At 39.6% G+C, this 13,250-nt stretch overlaps 1 protein-coding gene across 1 annotated transcript in view; it reads right to left on the bottom strand.

Moving 5' to 3' along the window:
* Nucleotides 1–12,493, bottom strand: part of IL16 (interleukin 16) — a gene marked incomplete at its 5' end in the record, with an annotated part of 20,015 nt that extends 7,522 nt beyond the window's left edge. Inside the window, 11 exons of the mRNA XM_010087740.1 lie at nucleotides 940–946; nucleotides 2,457–2,932; nucleotides 3,661–3,748; nucleotides 4,611–4,743; nucleotides 5,938–6,055; nucleotides 7,180–7,393; nucleotides 7,479–7,552; nucleotides 7,762–7,876; nucleotides 9,539–9,649; nucleotides 11,799–11,941; nucleotides 12,400–12,493. Of these exons, the coding sequence (XP_010086042.1) occupies nucleotides 940–946; nucleotides 2,457–2,932; nucleotides 3,661–3,748; nucleotides 4,611–4,743; nucleotides 5,938–6,055; nucleotides 7,180–7,393; nucleotides 7,479–7,552; nucleotides 7,762–7,876; nucleotides 9,539–9,649; nucleotides 11,799–11,941; nucleotides 12,400–12,493 (1,573 nt within the window). The remainder of the gene's footprint in view (nucleotides 1–939; nucleotides 947–2,456; nucleotides 2,933–3,660; nucleotides 3,749–4,610; nucleotides 4,744–5,937; nucleotides 6,056–7,179; nucleotides 7,394–7,478; nucleotides 7,553–7,761; nucleotides 7,877–9,538; nucleotides 9,650–11,798; nucleotides 11,942–12,399) is intronic.
* Between the last annotated feature and the right edge of the window lie 757 nt (nucleotides 12,494–13,250).

Here is a 13,250-nt window from a genome sequence, read left to right as displayed (position 1 = left end):
TGAACAAACAGGAAACAGAAGTGTGTCAAAATTAAACCACACTATATATGAATCAGAAAAAAAATTAATTTGTTTTTAAACTGAAAAAAATATTGAATAGAAATCAAGTTTTCATATCTGCTTGGGATGAAATCCTCATAGGCCTTCATTTATTCTGTATTTCAAGAGTGATGATGTGATATTTTATGGTTAGACTTGTAAACAGACTGTGAAAACATGCAATTAACATCTCAAAAATTTAGTAATAAACTTATAATAAAACTAAAAGACTGCCTACTATATTTTTCATTTTTCTTTTTAAGATCAACCATTCAGTGGGCTTTTGTAAACCAGTAAAGGAAACTTCCTCTAACTTCGTATCAAACTCTCTTTTCTGTTGAAGCCTTTTGCCCTTAGCACAAGCTAGACAAGCTCAATCATTACTACAGTTTCAGAGCTTTCCCTTCCTTGTTTTTGTCTGGAAACACAGGGTAAGAGGATTAGTTTGAGGTTGCAGTAAATGCCTCTCAAATATCACTAACACATGCTCTGGCATTACTTGATTCCTTTGTAGCAATGATACCAAGTTACCATCTGCTCTGCTGTGACACTGGAAGTGCTCTCTGCTGTGTGGTTAAGCTCCAGGATTACTAATAGGAACGAAAACCAAATGGGACAGAGACTGAAGGTCTAGAAACAAATTAAAATGTCCTGAAAAAAATCTATAATTGAACAATTTCTTAGCTTTTCTGTAATGGGCTGGTGTTTGTAATGTAACTTTAGTATTATAGGAAAACCTCTCTCCATCCCCTGCTTACTAGGGTCCTTCTTGAAAGCTGCACTTCTGTTCTGTTGTGGTTAGATGTGGACATTGGATATTCAGTAAGAGAAGTAGCCAATTTGGAAGCACTATGAACAGACAGTTTGATCTTACTCTTTGCTCATGGCAATTATACCTACCTTTTTGCTGGTGCAGTTTAAAGCACAGTCAAAAATATCAATTAAGCATTCTTGGTTATGAAAAAGCAAGGTCTGCTGAACACCCATATAAATCTTGTGGATCCCCATATAAAACTGGTATACAGGTCTCAAACTGACTAATACAAGATGTTTGGGGAATAAAGGTTAAAAAAAAAAAAGTAGTAATAAAACCTTCTCTTAATGATCTGAAATACATTCTGACAAGAAACCCTCTCTCCTGGGGACTTAAAGGAGCTATTGCCCTGAGATATACAGACTGTCTTACTGTAGAAGTTCTCTTCATTAACAGAGCTTGACTTTTCATAGACTTTACTGATCTCAAGATTTTTTTTTTCTCCTTATCATTTACAACAACTGAGTACCAAAGAATAATAAGCTGCATGCAGTGATAAGTTCAACAAGTACTTATTTCCCTGAATTTTACTTCTGAAAAGTGATTTTCTAGTGGCTGTTGGTGAGTATGTTTCTACTGCTCTCTTCTTAGGAGATGGTAGAAGAGTGACCTTACATGAGGTGCTGAATTGAAACTTTCTTGGATATTATACATGGACTTCAGAGCTGTATCATTTTATTTTATCTCTGCAGCCTGGGAACTGTGTGAGTTTTTGTTTGCATTGCACTGAGATCTGCTCGTTTCTCCTGGCATATTACTAAACCCAGGGGAAAGAGGTTTCATTTTTAAACAAACCACAACTTTGTTTCAACACGCAGATCTCACAATCCCTCACGCTCATGCAAACGTGAAACACTTTCTGTTCTATCTTAGATAAGACAAGGAACTGAAATTTAGTAACGTACAAATATACACTCAGTTTTCAAATACTGTATCTCATCAACAAATATATATTGCCTCACAATTTAAATCAGTTTATTTAGTACCTACTGGTCTCAAGAAATGTATATGAGCCCAAGACTACGCGCTCTACATAATGCTAGTGCTTTCTTCCAACAGAAATCCACAACTGAAACAAATAAGTTGTTTCATGACTTCTTTACTTCATAAACGATTTGACTGTAAGTGCTGAGGTTAGGATCTACCATACCAAGCTGCCATCAGAGGTTGTGCAAACTCCTCCCGTCCCAGCCCAGAGCACATTGCTGGTTCCAGTTGCACTGGAACCAGAGAGTGTCTGAAAGCACCTGTGGTGTGTGTTCAAGAGGAATAACAGTGAGGAATGCAAATTCATACTTGCTGCTGTTCTCACTGGGATTTTAACTCTGAGTCCTTGATATGGGAGGAAATTTCATTCAGGCACTTCTCTGCGTTTTGACCTTAGTTTGAACATCCCATTTGACCTAAACTGGCTTCACTGAGATACATACGTTGTTTTCAAAACAGAAGAGCCTCATCCCTTTCACCCAGTCCTCACTTATGTATGCACATTTTCTCTTTCTTTGCTTTTCTTGCTGCCATCATACAAAGTCATTTTGCCTTCCTCCTTCCCCTGCCTCACAAATATGCAAACACAAGAAAAATTTTGCAAGTTTTGCTTTACCTGAATGCTTACAGATGGTGATACAGCTACTTCGGACACAAGCTTTTCTTTTCTGTCTGCGTTACACTGGTCGTTACATGTACAGTCCTGCTTAAAATATTTCCTTGGTGGAGGTTTGGGCTTTGATGATTTAGGTTTTCTAACAAGGATCTCTGATGATTTCTTAGTGTTTTGCAAGGGTCGACCTCCCTCACTACAGGTAGGAGGGGAATTTCTCTCTGAATTGTTACCAGAGAAGGAGGGCAGCAGGCCAGGCTGTCTGGTAATTGGTACATCAATGCTATGGACTCTTGCTTTCAAGTCAGTCAGTTGGTATGCAGCACCATTACCACACGAGGACCTAGGGTTGTAGCTGCTGTCACTGCTGGAGCGGGTCATTAGCTTCTGTGTCCTGCGGTTGCAATGAGCAGCATTCCTTTCGATATGTTTTTCACATGGGTGTCTTCCATGCCAGCTCATTTCTAGTTTTTTAACACCTGTATCAGGAACATGTTCAAAATGTCTATTCAGATACATGCAAATTGCTTACTTCTAAGATTCAGCTGATTAAATTTGCAGCTAAATACTATCATAAGTTAATGCAAAAGTATGATTTATGCATTAAAGGCTTGTAGATCAGAGTCAATAGTTATATTCTCAAACAGCAAAATAACATTACATTTTTCCTACATATATATATACACATCTCAGAAGTACATCTTTACTGATGATTCTGTTACGTTTGGTCCTTTAGAATCATAGAGGGCACTATAAAGAGTTTCATTGCAATATGTTACTGTGGGAGGGTGTCACAGCTGAACTGTGCAAATAGCTCTAACCATGACTGCATATGCCTTTCCTCACAAGGGGATTAACAAACTATTTGTCCCCAGGACATCACCTGCACTGTGCAGTTCCTTGCTATCATAGTCCTGTCACCTACTGACAGTTGTTTGGAAAGCTTTAAGCAGAAGTTATAAATTGGAAAGGATGAGCAAGAGGAAGTTTGCACAAAAATTCTTGCTGGTGATCAGACAGATCACAGATGTGGTCTTTTCTCATCACTCTGGTAACACATCTTAGGAGGCAAGTTAGGAGCACTGTTCTGTGAGGTTACCTCCTCTTCCCTTCTGCTTCAGGTTATTTCACTGTTACCAAGGATTCTAATATAGAATCCTAATAATTCTAATATATACTCATCCTATATATCTTTTAGGTCCCTTACCTTCAGTACTCCATTGGTGTCTGTCCTTTCCAAATCTGTTGTTTTCCACAGCTTGTGCAACAGCTTCTTTAAGCTGTTGCTCAGACACCTAGGAAATATCATGCCATTATACTCTCATGAGATTGTTGTGGGGTAACATTTAAACATTTATTCCTTTCACAAAGATTTCCAAGTTCTGCAAGTCCTCTAATGGAAACGAATAGACCTAGTTATATCACATATCAGTTAATTTTAAAACTAAGTAAATGCACACCATTATATTTGTATATATCCAGTATAGCTGAGTTATATCTGTGGATGTGCTATTTATATTTGTTGTTTAGATAACAGGAGATCTTTCAAAGATAAATGTTCTTTTGCATGTTTCACAAGAAGTGGAGTTCTGGATTTACCAGTATGATACTGCATTTTTATGATAATTTATGCAACAATTTCAACTTGATAATCATTTATACAGTATTTGATGTTAAGAAGCATTTAGTAGAAAAATCTTGCAATAATTAAATATTTTTCTTTATTATTAATTGAATTATAAATACTAGTAAACTGGGCTAGACCTAAATTTTAATTACTGAAAGACAGGTGTATAAACATTTATTTCTTTTTGTGGGGTATGTTCCCTCTTTCAAATTATTTTCTTATATTGGGAATTCATTCTTGAACAAGAAATATATTTTTGTTTATTCTTTCAGTGTTGTTTCTGTAATTTCCTTATTCACAGCCCAGAAACTCATGCAAGTCTGTCTCCAGTGATTATCAAATCTTACATGATTACATTTAAGATAGTGCATATCTCAGGTTTGTTTGTGTGCAGCGATGCTTATAAAGACAGCAGCATCTTTGTTATCAACATTTTTCCACCTGTTTCAGATTAGCGCCTGCTCCCTCACTGAGTCTTAGTTCTCAATATGTGCTTTATTGAAAGTCAGAATGAATACAGAGTGTGCTACCTGTGGTTCAGGGTGTCTGCTAATAATAATCTGCACTGCCCCAGGATCACAATGGCTTAGCACAGCATAAACTTCATTAAGAGTCATATTCTGTACTGAAGTTTCATTAATTTCAATAATTTCATCTCCACACCTGCAGAGATATTAAAAAAAGAGAGAGGATGTAAACAAAACAGATTTTCTTTTTCTCCCAACCTTGTCTCACCCCTGTGAAAGCAAAAAGCAAATTCATGTGGTTGACCTCTAATTTGATCACTGATTAAATCACTATGTCTGTCTGTTCCTATTACAGAAAATGGAAAGGGAATGACTTGGCCAGGTCTTTTTGGTCTAACAGTCTTGTTGCATGCAACCTTTGAGCTTTCTTCATGTTCAGCTATGCACACTTTGTGTCTGTGATCTTTCTGCTGCATGTAGCTCAGCTGCTGCTTTCACCTACATCTTCCTTCCTTCCTTTCAAGTTAACAATTTGCTTTTCATGCCTTTATGGTCTGCTAGTGTTATTTAAGGTCAGAAAGGATGTTGTGTTTCTGCTACATATGCATAACTTGTTAATAGAAAAATTCTAGTGATAAGTTATTGTAATCCTGCTGACTGCTAGACTGAATCTTTCTAGATTAAATCCAAATTTGGCCCACGTGGAAACAGAGATTGCCCTTCTCTGCTCTTCTGCAAATACCCATGTAGATTAAGAGGCTGACTGAAGGCCCTGATTTGTATCATACAAACTTTCAAATAGCATAAGACCACAGTTCTTTCAGCTAAACTCTTAGGCATGTAGAAAAGACGGTTACAGAGCACCTACATTTAAACCAAAAAGCCTTCAATTAAAATTTTGTGTTCTGTTCAATTCCAAATATGTTCAACACTACTAATTGGTCATAAATCTTACAAAGGGAATTTCTACACTCTCTCTAAAGCTCATTTCAGCAAATCTATATTTCTGCTGGGCAAGACAGGAAAGAATTTGAGGAATGGTGTCAGGAAAAAACAGTGCTCAACAAGCCAGAATATGCCATAAGTTTGGGGTTTTCCAGATAGTTTCTCATTGACAAATATCCAGAAAGAATGTTATATGCTTGCCTGAGACCGCCCCCCCCCCAAGCTAGCCCAGCCTGGAAAAGAGACAATAATTTTCTGGGTTGCTATGTATCTGGAAACCCCACATATCCTAAATACGCAAGTTCAAACCCTAAGAAGAGTGCATATGCCTTAAACACAACATTCCTAAAAAGAACTACGACTTCCTGCCCAAACAGGTCAAAAATAAATCCATAAAACAGAGCAATGAAAAACTTGTGGCATACGACAGTCTTTCTCCTCCTACCTGAGTCTCCCATCCATATGTGCCACCGAGCCTGGTGAGAGGGTGTGAATAAAAATCCCTGAAATACACTGAAAGCAAGGGATGCTACATAACCCAATTCCAAGGCCAACACCCGGCTCTGAAAGAATTAATAAGAATAAAAAAAGACATAAGAAGCTGTCAAAACAAACCGTTGGAGAGACATTTTTTTAAAAATTTTCTTCAATTTATAATGTAATTATAATTACAATTATAATGTAATTATTTTTTCTATACAAATCAGAACCAAAGTCTTGTGTTCATGAATGTTTCACATTCAGTATTATCTGCTGTTCATACTGTTATTTTTCTCCCTCCCCCTCCCCCCCCAATGATTAAAGTAATTACACGCCAATATTGCTTGTGAGGTTCCAAGATCTGGTTTGCAACTCATTACTGGTGTGCCGCATACACAATGCAATGCAGATTTATTTTGTAAAATATCTTTGTTACATAAGAATTCAAATGACTTTACAAGGAGACAGAACTGAAAAAAAAATAAAAACAAAAAAAAAAAAAACAAAAACAGAACAAAAAAATAATTATGAATGTGTGGCTATTGTTTGCTGTATAATCTTGGTCTCCTTTCTGTTTTATATAATACAGTATAAGAGTTTAGTGAATTTACCCTCTTTGCTCTGGACAGCCACTCCGATGTCAGATCCCATACTGTGTGTTTGGTAAGTCATACTGTTATCTCATAGAGACTTTGCTTTGTTCATTGCTTTGATGTTCCCATATTTAAAAGTTTATTTCGTTCTGCCAGTGGTTGTTTATAAGTAGAAGACGATCAGAGTTGGAGAGGAGGTGAAAGAACTATGTAAGATATCGATTTGTTTGTTTGTTTTATTTGTTTTTAGGCCTTTTCAAGAATGAAATGAACTGCTTACATAATTAAGGGTAAGAGTTGTATAATCTGCTTACTAATTAGCAGTTGTTGCCAAGAGGTTTATTTTTTGATGTGAAGGATATGAATGTGACTCTAAGGATTGAGGGGAAAACAAAATGCAAGATTGGCTCTTGAGGACAGATGGTGTTCAAAGTTCTGCTGTTGATAGATAGTTGTTAGCACTAAGGCACCAAGATCTAATTTAATATATTAAAAAAAAAACTTAGTTCAATAAAAGAATCAGGTTAGTGAGGAAAGATATTCAGAGAGCAAATGAAGAGTGTTTTGTGAATCAGTGCCTTGTTTGTCAGTGCTCAGCTAATTTTAGCACTTACCTTTGTTTAGGGTAACTTCCATTATGACCCTGTCATTGGGCTTTGTAGCATTTAATGAGAATGTTGCACTTTCTGAGCTGAAAGAGCTGTTTTCTTTGGTTATGCATGTACTAGAGCTCAGTGACTGACACAAGTGGGGTGACAGACAGCTGGAAGCAGAATGAGGGGTGCTGAAGCTTGTCCTGACTGTAAGTGTCAGAAGTCCCTTTTTGGCCTGCTAGAAAGAAAAGATAATGAGTTGGTTGGGTTCACATGCACATTGTGTGTAAAGACAGAAATTGAGCTGGAGAGTACATAACCTTGAATTTTTGTAAAGCATCATAATGTGTTAATCCATGCATGGATTCTCCATTCAGTTCCAGAATTTCATCACCTGTTTTTAAAAAGAAAAATAGCACTATGTTACTATTACTGTATTGTACAATAGGTTACATGATACATGCATGTACACAAAATGAGACTTGTAAATGCAATAATGGATGCAGGTGTAAAAGTCATTCATGTCTCATTTCAGCTTCTGCCTTTAGGCATCATTATTTGGGAATCTGGAGCAGGAAAAGGGAGAGAAGAGAGATCTCTCACCTTCTTGTAGCCTTCCATCAGCAGCAGCAGCTCCACCCGGAAAGATGGTTTTGACATAGATGCCTATTGGTCCATAAATGCTGTCTTTCCCTCCAACAATACTGAAGCCCAAACCCTAATTTATGGAAGAAAAACTGTGTGTGAGAGCCCATGTTCAGTTCTCATAATAGTTCATTTACAGTTTCTTCTGTATTAGCTACATGGGCAGTACTGTTTAACACAGTAGTATAATCCATGAAAAAATATTTAACCACATGCGGGTAGTAAAAACAAATGAAAATTTCAGCTGGATAGCCTCATGATATGCTTTTTGTTTGCTGCCATCAATTAATTTAGTTTTATAAGCACACAGGAAGGTGTCTACATTCTTTTATTTTGCCCTTGAACCAATATGTAAGCTTGAGAGATTAATTTATCTGTTCTTTTTTATTTCCTCTCCCATAACTGAGATTGATAAAACACACCATATAAGATCTTGATATTACTACTAACCTCAGACATACAGACAGAGGTCTTAAGGAGATACCCCTCTCTTATTCTCTATCCAAGACTGTAGTTAATGCACGTTGTAAGTTTAAGCAACACCAACAGACCTTTGTAAGTAGATACTTCTCATCTACTTATTCTTTGTCCTTCCTTCCCACATATACAGACAAACACTGCCTGCTGCCCTGTGGTGGGTTGACCCTGGCTGGATGCCAGGTGCCCACCAAAGCCACTCTATCACTCCTCCTCCTCAGCTGGGCGGGGGAGAGAAAAATATAACAAAAGGTTCATGGGTCTAGACAAGGATAGGCAGAGACCATTTCACCAATTACTATCACGGGCAAAACAGACTCAGTTTGGGGAAATTAGTTTAATTTATTAGCAATCAAATCAGTGTAGGATAATGAGAAATAAAACCAAAATCTTAAAACACCTTCCCCCCACACCTCCCTTCTTCCCAGACTTAACTTTACTCTCCATTTTCTCTACCTCCTCCCCCTCAGCGGTACAGGTTGTGGTCAGTTCAACACACCTTGTCTCTGCTGATCCTTCTTCCTCAAGGAGAGGGCTCCTCACACTCTTCCCCTGCTCCAGTGTGGGGTCCCTCCCACAGGCGACAGTCCTCCATTAAATTCTCCAGTGTAAAGCATTCTCACAGGCTGCAGTTCTTTGTGAACTGCTCCAGTGTGGGTCCCTTCCACAGGGTGCAGTGTTTCAGGCACAGACTGCTCCAGCATGGGGCCCCCACAGGGTCACAAGTCTTGCCAGCAAACCTGATCCAGGGTGGGCTTCTCTCTCCACAGATCCTGTCAGGAGCCTGCTCCAGTATGGCTTTCCCACAGGGTCACAGCCTCCTTTGGGTGCAGCCACCTGCTCTGGCATGGGGTCCTCCCCAGGCTGCAGGTGCATCTCTGCTCCACCATTACCTTCCACAAGCTGCAGGTGGATCTCTGCTCCATCGTTACCCTCCTCCACAAAATGCAGGTGGATCTCTGCTCCACTGCTCTACTCTATGATTTCAAGCCTACTTCCACATGCCAAAAACAGTGGCAGTGAATGTCAGTGTTGCTAGCTTGGTGTGGGTGTGTTGTTAGAACCTAAAGACTATGCTTCAGCATGGAGATACTTAAGAAGAAAGTGATGATACCTTATCACTTCTGGCAAAGCCTGAATATGAACTGGCAACCCAAAAGTAGCAACCTTAGTACCTGAAGTCACTTCCCTGCACTTTGTAGCTTTTATTTCTGAAAGTAAATAAAACCCTCTGGTAAATCAACAGAGCCAGTCTCACCTTCCCTTGTCCTTTCATCAATACGATGTTTGAGATTACTGAAGCCTGTGAGCCACAGGATGTATGCACCAGCTGTGCTGTACTTAGTGATCTAGATGGCCTTGAAATTGCCTGTGAACATAAAACAACACCAAAACACCAAGTTTTAATGCAGAAAAATAAATTCCTAGACATACATTAGGACAGCTTGTTTATTTCAAAATTTCTTCCTTATAACTGATGGTTCTAAAGACTAAAAAAAAAAAAAAAATCAGTTCTCTCTAAATTTCAGAAGCCATTTGTTATTCAGACAATCACTACTCACTGAAATTGTGCAGCAGTGACTAAACTAGAGGGAAGCTAGAATATGGGCCCTTGAAGTGGTTTGATGGTGTAGGATATATTTGTGCTTTGATTTGATTCTCCATGCCAAAATCCCATTTGTGGCCATTAGGGGTCCTAAACAACTTCTTTTATCTTCTTGTTTATCCTCATCTTGCCACTAAATAACTTTATCTTGGGATATACAGAACCTGTTTTCAGTATTTCCCCCAAAAAATGAATTAGTGCTCACAAAAGTTCTTCAGACTGGGAACTATCCTGCACGACCTCTGTTAAGCCAACACACAGGCTTCTTTCTACAGCTGAAAGAAGTGAAACACATATTTTTTTCTTGACAATCAAGGCAAGTAATTTCTCAGTGCTTTTTCTCCCTCTATGCCACAGATAGTGGATTTCTCAACTCCAGCCCCTGAGATTTGACCTGTTTTAATGAACCTTTAATGAGATATTTAATGAAAACCTCCTATTTGAACACTGAATTGAGTATTACAAACTAATTTAAGCACTGACACAAGTTATTACCTAAAGCTAACTATGCATGAAGTTCATCAGGGCCAGAGTTAATTGCACTTGTAACAAGTCCAAGAGCGTTCAACACTTTTTTTTTTTTTAAATGCAGCAAAGTGAAACTAACAGGCATTGAAGTGTGTGGAACACCAGCCAAAATTTCAGCTTCCACATATGCAAGAAAATAAATCTCAATTTTGACATGAAAACAGGATTATTTGTTTGACATGGGATTGGGAACATGATTAAGAGGGAAATGTCTGTGCAGGACCAAAAACATACTCTCCAAAAAGTATACCTCTGCCAGATCAGGGTGACTGCTTATTCTGTTGTGGGTCTTTTGAAACTGAAATCAGAAGTTTTCAAATTTCTTTTGCTTCGCTGTGGGGGGGTTATATTTTGTATTTCTGTGTGTGGTAGGTAACAATACCCAAAACCAGGATACTGCCAAAGAGCCACGGCCAACAGGCACCATCTGCCCACACAGGACCTTCAAGCAGGGGAGGAATCCTGGCAGGTCCCTCAGGGTCTGTCTGTACAAGTGTTGTTGGGTTGGGGTTTGTGCTCCAGTTTGTCTTGCTCCTGTTAAAGCCCTAGGTCAGGCTGTGGGTGCCCCCAGGGTGAGGGATGGGCCAGGAAAAGGCAGGGGAGCAGTGGCAAGACCAGGCCTCAGGCAGGGCAGGAGGCAGCAGCTGAGCATGTGGAACTTCTCCATCTTCCCACTCCAGGCTTGAACCTGGGGACCTTTGACTGTAAATCCCACACACTCTACCCTGCCCAGCCTCTGCTCTCCTGTGGTGAATTGCTTGGAATCCATCTGGATAGCAAGAAACTGTCCATCTCTATCCTACATTAACGGGGTTGTTTAAATACATCTGATTCACTGTGGGGCAGAAAGCAGGATGCCTCATACAGCCAGTGCAGCTGAGGGCAGCGACTGCCAGCCATGAGGCCAGCCCATACCTGCCTGTGGCCATGGCTGGGCCAATAGAGGTGACTTGAGAGGCTCCCAGCAGTGGGGCCCAAAGCTCAGGGCTGGGTTTTATCAGCCATGTGCAAAGAGCATCTCCACAGCCAGCAGCGGGCATCTGCCTGGGAAGGGTCCCTTCAGCTGTGAGCTCTGAGGTGGCTCCGGGTGGCTACCAAGGTGGTGGAAACCACCCAGGGGGATTTACACACGCTGTAAAACCTGCTGGGGCAATGGGAGGGAGAAGCTGCTGAAGAAATGGGGTTTTGCTGGCACAGAGCCTTTCCCACTCTCATACTCCTCACAGGGGAGGGACGGGGTGAGGAAGCGGGCGTGCACCATCTTCCCGGGCAGCGCCTGTGAGGAAGGTCAGTTTTGGCGGGAAACATGACTGCCAAGGGTATTGAGAAATCCTTAATGGAGATAGTTGTTTCTGTTTCTCAGGTGATTTCCTGTAGCACTTACCAGCGTTCTCCCTCCAGAGCAGTCCAGCTGCTGGGAAAGAGATTTGCGGCTGGTGTGGAGAGCGTGAGGCTGCCGGTCTCTGAAGGGCACGGCTCTCCGGGGCGCCGTGCAGTCCATCTCCCCCGTCCAGTACGGATTTACACCTGTCAGGTGTGGAGAGACGGGCTGGGTTATTTCTTAATTGTTGGACATCTCAGCACGTTTCATTTTATAAGGTAAATGTTACTTTGAAATGTTTTTCTTCTTGTAAATCTGTGAAGGGAGTGGTCTTTTCAATCCTCGCTGTCAGGATAGCCACTAATGTTAAATATAGTAAAAAGCAAACAATCCCTATCAAAAGAGCATTGGCCTATTTAGAATACACATTAAAAAAAAACATAAAATGGGATGCTTGTGCACGAAACCCCTGATTGTAGGACATTGTGAATATAAAAGCGGATGTCTTTATGCATCAGCAATTCTTAGCTGAGGATGCCAAACTAAATTTGGGCAACAGCTGCAGTTTCTTTCAATGCTGCATGTACCACCACCACACGATGAACTGCTGTGCTGTGCACTCCCCAAATATTACAAGATAAAAGATTACTTCTCTGCAACTTACTGGTTGAGTTACTGCGAGTCCGTTGACAAGCAGCTTTACTGTGCAAAAAACCATTTTGTACTTCCAAAGGCCTTTCCTTACAGGTTTGCGCTTCCTTGAAAAAAAAAAAAAAAAAGAAAAAAAAAAAAAGAAAAGAGACAGACTATTGTGGATGATAAAGAAGAATGCAGCTTAGAACTTTGCTATAAACGTGATTATAACTTGTCAAGGTAGTAAGAGAGAAATAGATTCTGCTTTTCAGTCAAATGGACAGAAAATTAACTGTATACCCCTCGTTGTTCAGACAGACTAATATTTTGATATATGGGTAAACTGTAACCATGCTTGTGAAATTTCTGGATATAACTGTTGCTTTTGTGTATTCAGTTTCCATCACCTTAGAAGGGTGTTATTTTCCAAAGGAAAATTCTTAGGCCCAGCTTTGCAGTGGTGGATAGGTGTCTAACTTCTGCTGATTCCCGAGGGATGGTTTTTAGTCAAAATATGATCTGAGAGTTTAAAAACCTTTGAGGGACTAGGTTTTGGTGTTTTCTAAAAATTCAGCCCCTTCTATTTAGAAACTTTCAGTTGCATTTGAAAATACGGCCACTAATTCTAGCATTTAAAAACTTGTGGATAAAACATTCAGTTTTCTAAATACAGGCTTTTAGGAGAGTTTGTAAATAAATAAATTATCATATCTGAGTAACAGTTGATGGTAGCAATAATTTCTGGATGTGTATGGCTCCTGAAAGTCCTGCTTCTGTTGTGACATGGGGAATGCCATTGATTCTGAAGGAATCATAGTTAAAGGAAGAATGTTACTAAACACAGACAGTGTATGGAAACTGGTTGAAATATAGCAAAACTCC

This window comes from Pterocles gutturalis, unplaced genomic scaffold (genome assembly GCF_000699245.1).
Source record: "Pterocles gutturalis isolate BGI_N339 unplaced genomic scaffold, ASM69924v1 scaffold27421, whole genome shotgun sequence".
Lineage (NCBI taxonomy): Eukaryota > Metazoa > Chordata > Aves > Pterocliformes > Pteroclidae > Pterocles > Pterocles gutturalis.
The sequence above is the reverse complement of the archived record's forward strand: the minus strand, read 5'-3'. Positions and strand labels throughout refer to the sequence as shown.